This window comes from Leopardus geoffroyi, chromosome D4 (assembly GCF_018350155.1).
Source record: "Leopardus geoffroyi isolate Oge1 chromosome D4, O.geoffroyi_Oge1_pat1.0, whole genome shotgun sequence".
In the NCBI taxonomy this organism is placed as follows: Eukaryota; Metazoa; Chordata; class Mammalia; order Carnivora; family Felidae; genus Leopardus; species Leopardus geoffroyi.
The window spans coordinates 84,099,529-84,118,678 of NC_059342.1; the positions used below are offsets into that span (position 1 = coordinate 84,099,529).

The 19,150-nt window shown below is 37.0% G+C and overlaps 1 protein-coding gene across 5 annotated transcripts in view; it reads right to left on the reverse strand.

Annotated features, from left to right (window-relative positions):
- The window catches only part of SCAI (suppressor of cancer cell invasion), a 153,658-nt gene that overhangs the window by 31,920 nt on the left and 102,588 nt on the right, over positions 1-19,150 (reverse strand). For 4 of the 5 annotated variants that reach the window (XR_006710490.1, XR_006710489.1, XM_045470234.1 and 1 more), the window contains exons 7-14: positions 15,249-15,345; positions 13,875-13,973; positions 13,571-13,723; positions 10,951-11,052; positions 10,605-10,706; positions 9,823-9,901; positions 7,828-7,927; positions 6,044-6,125 (exon numbers count right to left, since the gene is read on the reverse strand). Coding sequence is in view for 3 of the 5 variants with exons in the window: in XM_045470234.1 (XP_045326190.1) it covers positions 6,044-6,125; positions 7,828-7,927; positions 9,823-9,901; positions 10,605-10,706; positions 10,951-11,052; positions 13,571-13,723; positions 13,875-13,973; positions 15,249-15,345 (814 nt within the window). In the remaining 2 variants the exon portion in view is untranslated. The remainder of the gene's footprint in view (positions 1-6,043; positions 6,126-7,827; positions 7,928-9,822; positions 9,902-10,604; positions 10,707-10,950; positions 11,053-13,570; positions 13,724-13,874; positions 13,974-15,248; positions 15,346-19,150) is intronic. The other variant, XM_045470235.1, reaches the window with a different exon arrangement.

Here is a 19,150-nt window from a genome sequence, read left to right on the forward strand (position 1 = left end):
GGGAGGTAATCGTAAAAACATGGTCACGGCTTGGTAGTGCCTCCAAGTATTTACCAGAAGCAAATGCAGACCCTCTCTGGATGAAAGTATCTTCATTCCAGGCCTCAGTCCATTTCCCACAAATAGTTTTAAGGATAACGAGAAGAAAGTAGTCAAAGATCATCAAGCATATAAGAATACAAAAATACCAAAGGGTATCTTTCAGCAGCAAAAGCAGGTTTCAGGTATAAGCCTAATCAGCTAGATAATAAAGAGTAAAATGAGTATGCTTATTAAGTTTAAAGAAATAAAGAACAAACCTGAAAATAGAAAAGAAGAAGCTATAAAAAAGGAAATGGAGAGGCACCTGGGTGGCTCAGTGGGTTAAGTGTCCAACTTTGGCTCAGGTCATGATTTCATGGTTCATGAGTTCGAGCCTCACATCAGGCTCTCTGCTGTCAGTGCAGAGCCCACTTCAGATTCTCTGTCTCCCTCTCACTGCCCCTCCCCTGCTCGTGCACACACTCTCTCTCTCATAAAATAAATAAGAACTTTAAAAATTAAAAATTAAAAAGGCAATGGATTATTTGAAAAAGAACCAAACAGAACGTCTAGAGATGAAACACAACCAATATAAAACTCAACAAATGGGTTTAAAAGCAAGTTAATCGCAGCTAAAGTAAGAATTTGTTAACTGAAAAACAGATCAGAAAAAATTATCCAAATCTCAACCAGATACACAAAAAGATGGAAAATGTAGAAGAGAAGTCAAGAGATGTGGAAGACACAGTGCAAATGTTAGGCTATTAAATATACATATATAATCAGAGTTTCAGAAGGGGATGAGAGAGAAGCTAGGGTACAGCAAATATCTGAAGAGATAATGGCTAGGAATTTTCCAGCAATAATGAAACACTCCAACGTACCAATTCAAGAAATCCAACAAATCCCAGTAAGTTAAATATAAAGAAACAAAACCTAGACATATCACGGTATAACTGCAGAAGGCCAAAAACAAAGAGATGGTCTTTCAAAGTAGCAAAAAAGAAATGGAATGAGTGCAACTGGCTGGCAGAAGAGTTCTCACATGCCCGGGTTAGGAAGGTGAACGTCTTGACAGCCTGCGGCAATCTGCATCCATCAGTCAAACACTTTAGGATGGGGCTGTTTACGTAAATACGACTGTTTTGACAAATGTGTAAGTTATGCTCACTGGCAGAGATCCAGCTCTGTCACAAATATTTAAATACTCAAAGGATTTTCTTCTTCCAAAGAAAAGAAAGCAGAACTGAAAGACGTGTTACCCAACATGACTGAGGGATTTTATTTTACTCTGCTAGTACTATGTGACCACAGATATAAAACCACTTCAACCTGCCCATTCCCTAATGACAATTTGAGAGTGGAAGTTTGGGCCATACTTCCCATGTATATCTTGGTGTTTCAATCACTGTCCTCTGAAATGAGGTTAGGACTGGCATGCAAAACTTCTCTATTCCTAAATACGGACAGAGCTTGGGCTTTGGAATAACAAAGACTGGTGGAATCAATTAGGCAAAATACCTAACCTCCATTGGCAAAGTTTCTTCAACTACAAAATAAAGATAATAATGTGCACCTTCATTTAATCATTCAACACGCATTATTAAGAATATTTTAAGTGTAAGACAATGGAGACATAAAGATATATGTATATACAAATATAAACACACACACAGACTTTAGGGGAAACAAAGCATAGCACTGATAATCACATCCTGGTGCATCTGAGCAGACCATGAAAAAAGACCTAAAGATGCTGACATCAAAGGTTACCCAGCTAAATGGTCCAGCTAGACCATCACACTGAGCATGTCAGTGTGACAAGTCCTGCCCACAATCGCAGAGATTCCAATCACTGTGCTAGCTTCCTCTCTCAAACCTGAGCAGACAAGCAAGCATTATGATACTCTGAGAAAAGTCTCTAATAAGAAATATACAGACAAAACCAAAGAGAAACAAATCAACATGGAGGAAAAAGATAGCATGCAGGGAGAATTTTTTAAATGATCAAGTGATATTTTCAAAGGTAAGAGAAGATATTTCAAACAAGATCAAAACCAAGACGATTGTATACGTGTCCGCATATTTGTTGTATATACATACACGTACATTTATTTCTTTATGAAAGAAACATCTAGAAAACAAATAAGAAATCTCATAGGCTAGAAGATAAAGGCAAGGGAATCTCCTAAACAGCAAGAGGAACAAAATATGGAAAATGAAGGGCAAGAAAACAGAGGACTAGACTAGAAGGTCCAATACAGGAATGACAGAAATTCCCGAAATACAGAACAGAGAAAATGGGGAGAGGAGATCAATGAGCAACTCAAGTAAATGGGCAGAGTCTCCACATTGAAAAAACTCAGGAAGTATATGCCATGTACCATGAAGTAAACCCAGATCAGGGCACACCGTAATGAAGGTGAAAAACACTGGGGACAAACTGACAATCCCAAACATTTCCAGAGACTGAAAATAGGTCACAAAAAGAATCCAGAATGAGAATGCTTTTCTACTTCTCAAGAAGCATTGGAAGCTAGAAAGCAATATTAACAATCCCTTCCAAATTCTGAAGGGAAATAATTTCCAGTCTCTACCAAAACCATCATTAAAAGGTGAGAGTAATTAAAGAACAATTGAAGGAGTGCAAGACCTCAGATATTTTACCTCCTGCTCAGCCTTTCTAGGAAGCTGCTCCTGGAGATGCTGCACCAAAATGAGAGAGTACGTGAGAGTCCAAGAGGAAGACATGGGATTCAGGAAACAAAGGAGAGATAATGAATTCTCAGGATAACAATGAAGTGGAGTTCTGGGATGAGGGTTCTGCAGAGGGCACCAGTTCAGGGGCTCTGAGGGGTAATTCAGCACAAAGAAAAAATGACGAGACAGATGAATCCGAACAACCTACAAGACGTAGGTGCCTGGTGAGAAGACCGGGGTTGAATCAGTGTGACATTCAGACAAAAACAAGGAACAAAGTCACATAATTATTTGCCCCAGGAAAAGCAGGAAGTTGCTTGGGAAAGAAGAAGTTTACTATATGGCTTAACTGTTAGATGCATTTTACAGTCATCATAATATAAGCATGAAATATTCAGCGAACCAAAATCATGATAGAAGAAATCCACTGTGGGGAGAAAAGGAAGTAAAAGGTATAAATGTGAGCAGAGGATAAGAAGAGGAAAGAGCTGAATTTCTCTTCCGCAATGGGACATCAGTACATAATGCCTGAAAATGAAGAATCAAGAAGTATCAATACGAGTGTGTTATTTAGACAATCAGCTACAAAAGATGTAACTGGTGGCCTCTGGGAAAAGGCAAACGGGTTTGGCACGAGTATGGCAACTGCCGTTTCTGGTAACACCTTGCTGACGGAGTCGTCCCCACCCTGACAACACACTGGAATTGTACTGATACCTGAGACCGGCCCCAAGTCAAGTGATGCAGAGTCACAGGAGCTGGGGCCCAGGTACAAATGGTTTCGAGAAGGACTCGAATGTTTCTGATACACAGAAAGAGTTGTGAGCGACAGCTTTAAACTATATGCAGGAGCTTAATTCTCACAAAAATAAAAAAGTAATATTTAAATGAAGAAGTATACATGAAATGTTTGTATTTATATGAAAAAACATTAGCAAACATGCTCATGAAACATTCATATATGTGAAACATACACAGTAAAGTTGATCCTCAAGAAACAATGTATCAATCACACAGTTCTTTTTCACTAGAAATATGTTAAATGGTAATTTAAGACTCTTCACACATGCTTTGTGGGAAAAGTAAATATCAGACACTTTCACATGTCAACACAGACGACTGCATACTTGATTTAGAGGTACCGAATAGTATTAATTTTTTTTAAATTTTTTTTTCAACGTTTATTTTTGAGATAGGGGGAGACAGCATGAACGGGGGAGGGTCAGAGAGAGAGGGAGACACAGAATCTGAAACAAGCTCCAGGCTCTGAGCTGTCAGCACAGAGCCCGACACGGGGCTTGAACTCACAGACCACGAGATCATGACCTGAGCCGAAGTCGGACGCTTAACCGACGGAGCCACCCAGGCGCCCCTAGTATTAATTTTTAAAAAGAACAAACTGGTCTTTGCCATGCTCTGACTTGCCTAATGCGTATGTAGATAAGTATGTTCTGGACAATTTAATTTTTTAAAGGAGTGACATTGCTTGCATGTGCCATCAAGAGCAAATGAATAAACAAGAAAAGCTTTCTATTAGTCCACTGTCATTCTGGGTATCAGAATATTGAAATCTCAAATTAAATCATGATATATAATTAGGGAAATACATTTCCAACTATGCACAACAGTGTTTTTAAAAATCAGCATTCAAGGGGCACTTGGTGGCTCAGTCGATTAAGTGTCCGACTTTGGCTCAGGTGATCATCTCACGGTTCCTGAGTTCAAGCCCCACGTTGGGCTCTGTGCTGACAGTTCAGAGCCTGGAGCCTATTTAGGATTCTGTGTCTCCCTTTCCCTGTCCCTCCCGCACTCATGATGTCTCTCTTTCTCTCTCTCTCTCTCTCTCAAAAATAAATAAGCATTAAAAAAAATAAAATAACAAAAAAATAAAAATCAGCATTCAATACCCATTCTGTACTCAAACAGCACTTTGGAAATAGCAGGCACATACAATGAATGATATTCTTGAGATTATAAAAGGGGGTATCAAATATCCAATCAAATTGAGGGAAATTAATAGATTGCTAAAATACTCTAAACGCATGCTAGATCATATTCAGTAATCCACTGGACCTAGTACATCAACATATTGTCACATCATTAAACTGTAGCAAATGATTCCTTGTCATTGACAAGGTCACAGAATGCTTCCTTTGAATTCTGTCAAGGCACAAAACTCTTCTGGTTTTATAGATTTGAATGAGGTAGCCAATAAACCTTTTCTTTCCTTCAGCAGCTTCCCATCCCCTCAAAGATTAAAAGCAACAACACACACACGATTCAATAAAGTTGACAGCTAATTTTCCTAAACATCAAGAGTTGTGAAACTTGACAAAATGGGTAGCAGGATATATGCTGAAAAATGTAGGGTGGATTGGATACTCTTGAAATTCAGACACTAACTCTAAAAAGTGAAACTAAACATAAAAATTAGATAGAAAACATATGTTTGGAGTCATCTCTTGGCTAGCAGACATTTTTTCCCTTGTTCTCCTAAAATAAATCTACTAATATTTGCTTCTCTATCTAATTGTACGAACACCCACAACAGAAATAGTTTTAATTGGCAGATCTGTGTTCCTAGCATATTTTTGAACATATTGTTGACTAATGAAATATTCCAACCACATACAAAGGACTCCAAAGATTCTGTTTTCATTTTCCTGTAAATTACTGTAGTTTGAATTCTAATATCCAACTTTAAAGTGTTTCACTATGGACATTCTTTGTACAGTCATTGAAACACATTGCTTCAAGAGCAAAATATAAAACCAAAAGTTTTTCACTTTAGTTCCCTGTTACTTATTTCAGCATTCAGGGCCATCTTTTTTTTACTTAGTGTCACAAATTAAAAAAAAAAAGGTGCATCTAAAACAATTTACGTTGATATTCAGACTGTGACTATGTAAGATGGAATAGAAATTTCATTTAAACTATAGCAGCTCAGCGTGGAAAAGGAGAAACGTTTGAAAACTAGAAAATAAAACTTTCCTATATACTCCTACTCCTATAAAAGAAAATTACTCTGGGTTATATAACAAAAATAAACCTCCCACCAGAGATCTTGGAAATCTTGAATTTTTTTTTCCTGCAGGAGGATTTATTATTTTCCACTGAGTGTCCATTCATGCGTTTTCTTCTTGTTTCTATTCATAGCACCAGATCCTGACTAGCATGCACAACCTCAAAAGAAAAGAAAGACTAAATACAAACTGCTAAAATGTAAAAAAATAAAGCAAAATAAAAAGGCACATGTTAAGACTGGTTACCTTGGAGTGGTGCCATAATGTCTAACATGCACAATGGTGCTGATGGAACTCACCTTGTATGCAACGCTGTTGGATGAATCCACGATAATAAACAGTGGCTTCCTTGTGAAAGGATAGAGGTCTCCAGGATGAAGGCTGGGAAAACAAAACAATGGTAACGATGAATAACTATACAACTAAACTGGCCAAGTTTCAGAAATCTTATTCTTCAGTTTGGTCTGCTCACATCTCCTTTTCATCATGGCACTGAGCAAAAAACAAAGATTAACTCAGCAAGAGACACACTGGGATACACACGTTAGCAGTTTTATCTAGAAAAATGTTTAGAGATCATTATTATACAGGAATATTCAAGCTAAAGAGAAGTCAACAGATATACAGATGGACAAAACATACAATAGGAAAATCCCACAAGTCAGCATTTAGGTGCTGGGTTAGTATTTAAAAGCTCCCTCTAAGAAAATGTTCTGAAAACAGGATGTACTAACACAACCAGATTTGTATTTCAATGTATTTATTTTAAAGATATTTAATATTTCAAGCTGTATCTTAACATTGCAGTAATAAGCACAGGCTCTCCTTTTACTATTCTTTACGTTTCCTCTGTACCTCTGCATCAGAATCAGATGGGGTGATGGTTAAATGTATAGATTCATTGGCCCACAGAAGACCTATGGCACCCAAAGGCTGAAGTTCCACAATATGCGTTTGGGAGCCAGTGCATAGGAAAAGATAACAATTTTGTGCATGCTCTCTTATCTGTAGCTTACTGGACAATGGGTGTATGTGTAAAAATATTAATGCAAATGTAAACATAAATATATAAAATGATGTGTCAATGAGTAACATCATCAAACCAATATGTTTCAAATGTAAGTTTTTCTTTGAAATAATACAGGTTTTTAAAAAAAAAGCTTATTTACTTTGAGGGAGAGAGAAACAGAGAGCTGGGGAGGGACAGAGAGAGAGAGAGAGAGAGAGAGAGAGAGAGAGAGAGAAGGAATTCTAAGCAAGCTCTACACTGTCAGTGTGGAGCCCGATGTGGGACTCGAACTCACGAACCGCTAGATCGCAACTTGAACCGAAATCGAGAGTTGGACGCTTAACCGACTAAGTCACCCAGGTGCCCCAAACATAAGTTTTTCTAATATAAATCATCTACAACTAAGGTCAATGACAGCACGAACATATGGCTTGGAGGAATCTTAGTTACTATACACATAATTTGAAATATCTCCCTCTCTGTCTTCCCTTTCTCATTAATACGAACAGCTATAACATTTTTGTGTAAAACGTGATTAGAAATGCAGTTTCAGACAAGTCCAGTCTCCTTTATAACAAGAAATTGCTATCTCTCAGCTAGAAAAATTCTAGAGCCAATGATGGCCCAAGTAGTGAATGTGTTGTACTTAGAAAAAGAGTGAACATTCATAGGTGAAATTTCCTTAAAATCATACACCTAAGTTCATTTATACTATATCTAAACAACAGACTCTTATATTAAAAAAGCTTCTTGCATGGATGTTAACATGTATCATGTCTTGACATATTATTTATGTATACACGTAAAATCTCCTCCAACTTGAATGTTAATTTTGTTCGCTGACATATCCCCATGACTGAATAGTGCCTGACATATAATACTGAATGAAAAATTTAAAAACAAAGAACAGCCAAAAATTGTAACTTCCTAGGATAGAGCCTGAAATATTGCTAGAACCCAAATACGTGTTATACTGAGGGAATATTTCTAGTACTAAAAAAAGTCCCCATTCACTTAATGTTTTCTACAACAGACGTTTACTTTTATAATAAGGAGAGACACCAGAATACATACCAATGCATCTCCTTGTGGGACTGATTTCGTTTGTGGATGGCATCTCCATTTATAATATCCCGGTTACTATTAGTAAGTACTCCGCCAAAATCATAAGGACCTATAAAAACAAGGGAAGAATCCTAGACTTCAGCTGGAGAATAACATTGATCTGATGCTCAAAATTCAAAGGTCTTGTGTGAATCTCTGATTGATACAAGTGGAAGATAATCACAAAACATTTTAAACATTTTAAAATTTAACATCCTAGTTTAATGCAATATTTAAATGATTTCAGCATGTTGCCTGTTTCAACATTTAAAAAAATCATTTAATTATTTGTCAGTTCTTCAAACAGAAGATAATGAGAAACAAAACAAGAATCTACTGCACCCCCTCATTCTGGGTAATAAAAGGGATGGAGAGCTGGGATGTTCAAAATGATCTTTACGTTTCAAGCAAAATCAAAATCTCACATTCAACCAAATTATCTAAGTGAGAAAGTTGCAGAAAGGAGATCTAATAATTTCTTAAATATAATTTTAAGTGAGCCACCAATTATAAAATTTAGGGAAAAACTTTGAGTGGGACTTAAAAATTCTCATTGATAAACACTTCATTTTTAGAAAAGGAATGCCACATTTCCGTGTGTGAAAAAATCTGTTATTATCACTATTATGTCAGCCACTGTACTTTCGGTTTTAAAGTTAGCCTTTCCTACTGATCACATTGGTTAGTTGAACTCTTGTCTAAATGGAACAGCTATGGGATGTTAGGAATCATCTCTCCCAAAGGACCATTTAGTTAGTACCTCTTATACTTTAAAAAAAGGAAAAGAAGAGGTCAATATGTTAAATGGGAGCTCAGAAAACCTGATTCAACAGTTTATGTTATAAAACATGGAAAAAGGGGCACTGTGGTGGTTCAGTCGGTTAAGCGTCCGACTCTTGGTTTCAGCTCAGGTCATGATCTCATAGTTTGTGAGCTCGAGCCCCACAATGGGCTCTGTGTTGAGAGCGCAGAGCTTGCCTGCGATTCTCTCTCCTCTCCTCTCTCTGCTGCTCCCCTGCTCGCTCACTCTCTCTCTCAAAATAAATAAACTTAAAAAAATTACAAAATTTCCATTTATTTAAAAATAAAATTACTAGCTTTATTATAAAAAACTTCAAAGTAGTTTATGACTGTGTGTAACTTTTAATGTTGTATTATATTTTACCCCTTAAAAATCACTTCAATGAAAAGACATTGAGATTTGTTTTGTTTTGTTTTCATTTTAACACTTTAAGAGGACCTGTACGTCATGCAAGGAAGATGGCAGGGACATGCATTGTATAAAGGAATGCAAATTTCAACAAACAGATGAAGAGGAAAATGTTAAGGATGTTAAGAAAAAAAATTTTTTTTTGTCCAGACAAAGATCTAATTGCCTAATTTACATTCAAGTTACTCATCTATTCTGACCAATTTCATATATTCTGGACTCAAATATTCTGAATAGTTTTAAAAAGTTTTCATTCTGAAATAGCATCCCAATATTCTTCAGGTTGAATCCATAAAACGAAATAAAGGACAGAAACAAAATCATGACAAGGACTTGAACTTTCACAGTTACAGCAATGCACTGATTTCTACAAAGACTTTCAGCCACAATGAAGCCGCTGACCAGATTCCCTGACACGTTAACGGCCCAGAAAAATTCAATGATGTGAAGTAGAAAATTAGGCTCAGTTATTCCATACATATACAAATATATATGTGCCTTTGGCAAATTTGATAATGAGGCATGCATTTAGTATATGAATTGCTGATGATTCGCGGACTTCAAAGTATAATATTTCAGCAAATAAAATAGACTGGGGTATCTACAAGATTGTCAATTCAACAAAGAGACCAGGCTTCAAATCTGGAAGCCTCTCTGGAAAGCTTGGGATGGTCTGTGGGCTATGGGCCATCATCTTGTAGAAAATAAAGAGAATTCAAGCCCTGCTCACGACAGGGAGCATTCCTTTATTGTACCTTCACTATCAGAACGACCTGTGGGGAAAACGCCAGTGGCTGACAGGTAAATCAGAAGTACACTATTGGCAGGCAGCTCCTGAAATTAAAGAAAATCACATATACAAAACAAAAAACAGTTTTATTCAAAGTTCCTGACATTTTAAAGTTGCAGGGACAAGAACCTAATGTAAGGTATCACTGTCTTCTCCAAGAGGACAGTCACTCTTGCTGGTTTCAACTCATAACTGTTTATACAACAAAGAGTCAATATGAATCAATAATCTATAACTATTGCCCAAAGTTTTGAAGACATCTTCTGCCTTAAAAATTTCATCATTTAGAGAATGTTCTTGGCAAACCTTGAAATGGTGAAGTAAAGATCCTGACTATGGGTCTACAAGATAAACTCCTGCCCATGGCTTCCTCTACATAAACTTTGGGAGGAATTCACTACTTCTCATGGTTCTTTCAGATGACCACAGGGCTTCCCAGAGCTGCCTGAATACATAACATGCCTGTGCAATCTGACTGTTATATCTACAGTAGGTTAGTAAAAAAAACCTGGAGAAAGAAGAATGATAATTAATCAATACTCTCGTTAATTAATGGTAAGGAACATTCATAACAACATAAGCAATTTCCATTCCTAAAATAGTTGTGATTAGGTATACTGAATGCAGATTTCATTTTCATATTTTATCTACATTCTTGACTCAAATATTCAAGGAAAAGAGGGACTCTCAGATTCTATTTAGGGCACACTTCCCCCCATACAATAAAAAGTATTGGATCATATATACCTTAAAAGATGCTGCTAAGAACGTGTAGAGTTGGCTGAAGGTTGGTTTGTAGAGCAGATACTTGTGGGGGTTTTCTCGTCTGGTAGGTTTATCAGCTGATTCCTATATTCACACACAGAAAACAAGACACATACAGGCTGATTTTGACAGATGAATTATCAATGCCTATTTTTACTATACTCTTCATCAAATATCTTTTTATTACTCCATGTTACTGTTATTGTGCTTATCTCTCCTGTGCCTCATTGAAAGAGTTCTTTATTCGCATTTGTTGAATAACAGCATTCCATGAGGAGCAGAAGCAATGATGGTGTTACCAAAATTGCAAATGTGGAGAGAAGATCACCTGCATTCCTGGTTTATTCATCTGGGAAGCTAAATTCATTGGCTCCCTTTCCAGGGCTTGTAACATCCGGAACATGTCGACAGTCAGCTCACTAAACTTAACCTGCATGCAAAACAAACTTGCCATTAATACAGTATACAGACCTAGAAGTCTCTGATCATAATATTACTCCTGACATTCATGTGTACTTAATGACACTGGGTAATTTGTTCCCCAGTGTTTTATTATAAAAAATTTCAAAAGACAGAAAATTAAAAGAATTATATACATTGTATCATCTAAATTCTATACCATTAAAATTTTTTGTATTTGCTTTATCATGTATCTTTCCATTTATTTATATCTTTATCCATCAATTTCCTCGGGTATTTTTAAAAACATAAAAAGTAGTCATGTAAACAACAAGACCTATATTAGCATCCTTAAAAAAACATGCTAAAAAAACAAAAACAAAAACAACTTTTTTTGGCAAGGCAGCCTGCTGAAATATGGCTATGGCCCGTATTTCATAACCTCTTCAGTACATTTTGGCCTTATACAATGTTTAAGACCGCATCCTTTTCTGTTTTGAATAATACTTATATAGAACTTCAGGTAGGCAATGTTTATTATTATTATTATTATTATTATTAATCATGATTTATGCTTTAATCCCCATCATCTATTTCACCCTTCTCCCTACCCACCTCCCCACTGGTAACCATCAGTTTCTTCTCTATAGTTAAGTGTCTTTTTTTTGGTTTGTCTCTCTCTCTCTTTTCCCTTTTATCATTTGTTTCGTTTCTTAAATTCCATATAAGAGTGAAATCAAATGGTATCTGTCTTTCCTTGACTTCCTTACTTCACTTAGCATTACACTCTCTAGCTCCATTCATGTTGTTGCAAATGGCAAGATTTCATTCCGTTTTAGGAGTGAAGAAAATTCCATTGTATATATATACCACCTCTTTTTTATACATTTATCTATTGATCAACATTTGGGCTGCTTCCACAGTGTGGCTATTGTAAATAAGGCTGCAAAAAATATAGGGGTGCATGTATCCCTTTGAAAATATGTTTTTGGGGGCGCCTGGGTGGCGCAGTCGGTTAAGCATCCGACTTCAGCCAGGTCACGATCTCGCGGTCCGTGGGTTCGAGCCCCGCGTCGGGCTCTGTGCTGGCAGCTCAGAGCCTGGAGCCTGCTTCCGATTCTGTGTCTCCCTCTCTCTGACCCTCCCCTGTTCATGCTCTATCTCTCTCTGTCCCAAAAATAAATAAACGTTGAAAAAAAAAATTAAAAAAAAAAAAAAGAAAATATGTTTTTGTATTCTTTGGGTAAATACCCAGTAATGCAATTACTGGACCATAGTGTAGTTCTATTTTGTAATTTTGTAAGGAACCTCCATACTGTTTTTCAAAGCGGCTGTACCAGTTTGCATTCCCAACAACAGTGCAAGAGGCTTCCTTTTTTTCCACATCCTTACCAACACTTGTGTCTTATGCTTTTGATTTTAGCCATTTTGATAGGTGTGAGGTGATATCTCATTGTAGTTTTGACTTGCATTTCCCTGATGATGAGTGATGTTGAGAATCTTTTCATGTGTCTGTTGGCCATCTGTATGTCTTTGGAGAAATGTCTGTTCTGTCTTCTGCCCACAGGCAGGCAATGTTTTAATTTAAATTAAATTTGCAAACCAATGGCTTTTAACAGCTAAAACTGGAGAAGTACTAGAAAAAGTTAACAGTAACAAAAATGAAAAGTGTAAGAGAAGGATACAAAATTAAAACTTGTGTAAATAATGCATACAGAAAAATGTATTCATTCCAAGCGCCTGGGTGGTTTAGTCGGTTAAGCGTCTGACTTTGGCTCAGGTGATGATCTCACGGTTCGTGAGTTCGAGCCCCGCATTGGGCTCTGTGCTGACAGCTCAGAGCCTGGAGCCTGCTTCAGATTCTGTGTCTCCCTCTCTCACTCTGCATCCCCCACACTCATGCTCTGTCTCTCAAGAACGAATAAACATTAAAAAAAAAAAAAAGAAAGAAAAATGTATTCACTTGACACTTTTCTGATATCCCATAATTTCCAGTAAATTTACATTTCTAGTACATTAAATCCTCATCATCATGGAACTATTCTGTCACCAAAAAAATCTGAAATTTGCTATGACAAATATGCTTAAAAATAATTCTTTTTTTTTTTGCCTGACCGTGAAAGTAATATACAGATTTAGAAAGTTGTAAAGAAGAAAATAAAAATTACTTATAATTCTGCTATTCAGAGATAAACCTTTTATGATATTGGTAAATTTCTTCCTAGTCCTTTTGCCTGTGCATATATGTATACAGACATTTTAACATATATGAAATAATTCTGTTTACATATCTCCACACCAAGTTTACTTTTACTTACTATATCATGACTATATCTTCCTCTGTGATTACAAATTCTTTCTAAACCTTTAAATGCCTGTAATACAGCCCATATGTGGACACTGTGTTATTTAATCAAACATTTCCTCACAAATGGATTTAGGATATTTACAAGGAAACAGTAATTACGTGATGTTAATCTGTAATTCTGTAATAATAAGCACTATTTTTTAAATTGAATTTTAAGCACAATTCCTTCACAATTCTTTACCTGGTTATTACAATTACCAATAATGAGCGCATCAGCCAGAGACAACTGTCCCACAATCATGCCCTGTTCCAGCAATGGTGCTCCTGTCTCCGCAAGGCGATTAGATGTGATAACAATGGTATTATCATCATTCAATACCATTACGGGGTCCGCCTGGAGAAAAAAAGGAGTAGTTGATGGCCAAGGCAAAACGTCAACATGATAAATTATTCCTTCTTATTGACATATACACACAATAAAAACATATGCCACATAGGCATTTACTTCTCCATAATTATGACAATCTCTCTTGTCAAAAACTGACCTCAATGAAAGCTGCTACCTCTTGAAGCACCAAGTTCCATTCCACTTGATCTTCCGTATTAAAGCGGTGAGTATAATCTTCAATTTCATCTGACAATTCCTGATTTTAAATTTTTCACAAAGAAAAACAGTTATGGGGAAAATACACATACAAATAGATTGCTATATTGTACCATATTCTTGACAGAAATTGATATAGTTAAGCCTGATTATTATAAAAAAAAAGAAGCTTGATTATTATCAATATATGGTCCCAATTATAGCCCAAAATGAAGAAAACTACTTTATTTTGCTTTAAAATAAAAGACTCCAGAATGATACACATCAACAAGATCTTCATAAAGATCCAGAGCAACTCATATCTACTCAATTCTACATCAGCAATTAATTTATTGAAGGTAAAACCCCAAGCTTTTAATGCTTAAAAATGAAGACTGTCTAGATGATTTTCTTTGGATTCATATCATACTGTGTTTTGGAAACAGTCTTATTAGTAACTAGAGGTGGAGGAAGACAGAGAAGGACTTGTCAAAACTAACATGTGATACTTGAGTACCAAAATTTAAGAGGTATCTTGTGGAAACAGCTGGCTGACTGCAGAGTGCAACCAGAACGGGGTGTGAATAATTAGAGACATTAAGTGAACCCACCTCTAATTTACCTGAGGTAACAAAGGACAGCGATGCAGACACAGTAAAAGGATGGAAAAACCCAAACTCATTCGCAATACCTTTGTAAAACATTAAATGTTTATTCTTGACCCAACCTTTCAATTATTTCCTCTTAAACCGATTATTTTAACTTTTGTTTGCATTTTGCAACCATCCATTGATGTGTGGTGAGATGTAAAACACGCTTTCGGGACAAAAACAAAGAATTAAGAGAACTGTCTCTCGCTAGTGTGTATCTGAAATATGAAGAGGGCAGGAATATTCTTTTAGATTACCCTTGTCCGAAGTTACCACACTTTTGAATGTTTTAGATATAGATATACTAAATTTAGATATGCTAAAATTATTTTTATCTTAAATCTATTTTTAAAAAAGCAAAATTATCCATACATAATTACAGAGTAGGACTTTAATAATTTTATTTATTTATTTTTAAAATAATGATTTCTTTTTATTTTATTTTGAGTGAGAGAAACAGAGCGTACGTGGGAAGTGCACATGAGCACGTGTGCACACACACGTGGGGGAGGGGTAGAGAGATAGACAATCCCAAGGAGGCACCACATTGTCAGCAAAGAACCTGATGTAGGGCTTGAACTCCCAAACTGTGAGATCATGACCTGAGCCGAAATCAAGAGTCAGATGCTTAAATGACTGAGCCACCCAGGCACCCCAGGATTTTAATAATTTTAAAGTACATTTACCTTCACCAAATCCTTCACAACATCCATTTTGTTGAGAAGAAGACAAACTACAATAAATCTTGCATAGTATCGAAGCTTCTTAACGACCAACTCAGGTCTACGGCAGATAAATGGGAAATTACTCATTAGATTAAAAAAGAAAACATGCTCTTTGATTTTTCCAACTTTCTGACAGCTTTTAAACTTTTTTAGATCCTATTTTGCACAGTAACAAACATTTCTGCATATAGCCTACAGCTGCATTTAGCACATTTCTTACTCACAGATTCATTATGTTCATTCACAATTTCATTCATTGAACAAATACCCACTGAGAACTTAGATGCATCAAGCACCCTGGTTAAGTGCTAGAGAAATGATGAAGACAAACAAATATAGACACAGCCTCTTCTTCATAGATCTCAGAGACAGGAAACTACCTAAAATGTACCGGAGACAGACAGACACTTAAAACACAGTGGAATAAGTACATTGAGAGGAGAAAGGACGCTATTTGAGCTCACAGAGAAGGCTTCCTAAAGAGAGCGATGTTTAAGGTGAGATGATAAAGAGTAGAAGACAACAGGCAGGAAAATACGAGGTGAAAAGAGTTCCAGGACAAACATTCTTTGTTTTGGAAACTTACTTTCTGATATTAATATAATCAAACCAGTTTTCCTAAGCTTACTGTCTGTATACCCTGTCTTTTTCTATTCCTTTACTTTCAAGTTCCTGTGACTTTTCACTTTGACCCATTTTCTCTTAATGTTTATTTATTTAGTTTTCAGAGACAGAGAGAGACAGAGTGTGAGCAGGGGAGGGGCAGAGAGAGGGAGACAGAATCCAAAGCAGGCTCCAGGCTCTAGGCTGTCAGTACAGAGCCTGATGTGGGGCTCGAACTCACAAACTGTGAGATGATGACCTTAGTTGAAACCAAGAGTCGAATGCTTAACTGACTGAGCCACCCAGATGCCCTGACCCATTTTTTGCAGACAATGTAGAGTTAGCTTTTTAATCCACTTTGACAGTGTCTGCCTCATAGACTCGGGTACTTGGACCATTTACATTTTATCTTACTGTTGCTTTGGCTAAGGGTTTGCATCTCTTACAGTGCTTTGCTTTGTTTTGTTTTGTTTACAGAAAGAGAGCACAAGTAGGGGAGAGGGGCAAAGAGAGAGAGAGAGAGAGAGAGAGAGAGAGAGAGAGAGACAGGCTTAAGCACGCTGCCGGCTGAGCATGGAGGCTGGAGGCTAGATCCCACGACGCTGGGATCATGACCTGAGTTAAAAGTAAGTCAGATGCTAAACCAACTAAGCCACCCAGGTGCCTCTGTGCTGTTTTCTTTCTTTCTTTTTTTTTTTAATGTTTATTTATTTTTGAGAGAGAGAGAGAGAGAGAGAGAGACAGAGCGTGAGCCAGGGAGGGGCAGAGAGAGAGGGAGACATAGAATCCAAAGCAGGGTCCAGGCTCTGAGCTGTCAGCACAGAGCCCGATGCGGGGCTTGAACCCACGAACTGTGAGATCATGACCTGAGCCGAAGTCAGACGCTTAACCGACTGAGCCACCCAGGCACCCCATCTTTTCCTTTTTTTTTTAATGTTTATTTTTGGGAGTAACAGAGTAAAGCAGGGGAGGGGCAGAGAGAGAGGGAGACACCAAATCCAAAGCAGGCTCCAGGCTCTGAGCTGTCGACAAGGAGCCCGACACAGGGCTCGAACCCACCAGCCACGAGACCACGACCTGAGCTGAAGTCGGATGCTCAAGTGACTGAGCCACCCTGTGCTGTTTGTTTTCCATTCGCCCCTTCTGCATCTGTGTTTTCTAGTGCTCTTTTCAGTTAATTATATTTTAGTATTCTACTTTATATATTCTATCAGTTTCTTACTTATACTTCTTCCTTATTATTCTTTTAGTGGTTGCTAGGAGTAGCAACCCATACTCTTAACTTATCAAAGGCTATTTACAATCAATATTGTAGCTCTTCACACCTGAACCTGTATACTCATCCCTATGAGGGATATCAAACCTGATATTTCTAATTTCCACAGCCTACATTACAATTATAATAACCCTACAACAGTATATTTTTTAGAGATGTTTGACATTTTCCATAATAAAATTTTAAAAAATTCCTCTTTGACCCAGGAGTTATTTAGAAATGTGTCTACTAATTGACAGATTTATTGATTTTTTAGACAACTATGTTGTCATTCTTAATTTTTCATGGCACTGCACCATGGTTAGATATCATACACTTGAAAATAATTGAAACCTGTTTTGTGTCAGGTATAAGTCAATTTCACAAAAGTCCCATATAAGCTTGAAAATTATGTGCATTTGCTTATTGTTGTAGGCAGTTTTAAGCACATTAGAACAAGTTTTTAATTATGTTACATAAACCTCATTTCGTGTCTTCTGATTCATAAATATAGTCCATTAAAAATCTCCTTATATATTGGGCCATTTATCAATTTCTCCCAGAAAATAAGCTAATTTTTGTTATTTATTATAATGTTACATTACTGGGCATATAAAAAAGTTTAGAATTTTTATGTATATATATATATTTTTTTAAAGGTTTTTTTATCTTTATTTTATTTTTTTTTTTTTTAAATTTTTTTTTCAACATTTATTTATTTTTGGGACAGAGAGAGACAGAGCATGAACAGGGGAGGGGCAGAGAGAGAGGGAGACACAGAATCGGAAACAGGCTCCAGGCTCTGAGCCATCAGCCCAGAGCCTGACGCGGGGCTCGAACTCACGGACCGCGAGATCGTGACCTGGCTGAAGTCGGACGCTTAACCGACTGCGCCACCCAGGCGCCCCTATCTTTATTTTTGAGAGACAGAGTGTGAGCGGTGGAGGGGCAGAGAGAGAGGGATACACAGAATCTGAAGCAGGCTCCAGGCTCTGAGCTGTCAGCACAGAGCCCAACGCAGGGCTCAAACTCACGAACCGCATGTTCATGACCTGAATGGAAGTCAGACGCTCACCTGACTGAGCCACCCAGGTGCCCCATAGAATTTTTATATTTTTTGAGTTGTTCCTTTTACCATTATGAAATAAACCTCTATCCTTAATAATGCTCTCTTGCCTTAAATACAGTGGCATTTCGGGATGCCTGGGTAGCTCAGTTGAGCATCTGTCTCTTGATTTCAACTCGTGTCATGATCTCACGGATTGTTCATGGTTCGTACCCCGTGTGGGGCTCCACGCTGATGATGTGGAGGCTGCTTGGAATTCTCTCTCTCTCTCTCTCTCTCTCTCTCTCTCTCTGACCCTCCCCCACTCACTCTCTCTCTCAAAATAATAAGTAAACTTAAATATATCCCTATCTATCTATCTATCTATCTATCTATCTATCTATCGTGGCATTTCTTCCCTTGGTATCTACTTTATCTTTTTCTGTGTACCTTGTATCTCTGGAAAATCTTTTGTAAACACTAGATTACTGGATTTTCTTTTAAAAGGCATACTCATGAGGGGGTGGTGGGAGGAGAAAAAAAGGCATACTGATAATCTCTGACTTCTACCTAGGAAGTTTAGACCACTTTCACTTACTATGATTACCAGTGTACTTGGATTTATTCCTACTTTGTTTTTTGTGGTAACTATACTTTTTTTTTTTTTTAGTACACATTCCTTCCCTAACTTTTATTGTAATGATCATAATTTTATTATTCACTTTCCTCCCCCTTCTACCTGTTTAGAAATTACACATTCTCCTTATGTTATTTAAAAATATTTTTCTTACTATTTTAAAAAGCAAACTTTACTTACTCTAAGCTTCTTCTGAACAATAAATGGATCTTATTGGTATGATTTAATTCTTGACTTTCTTTCTTCTTTCATGTTATTATTATCCAGAATTTGGCCCCGTTTTATCTTGATAACCTCAATTAGCCATCCTTAAAATTACTGTC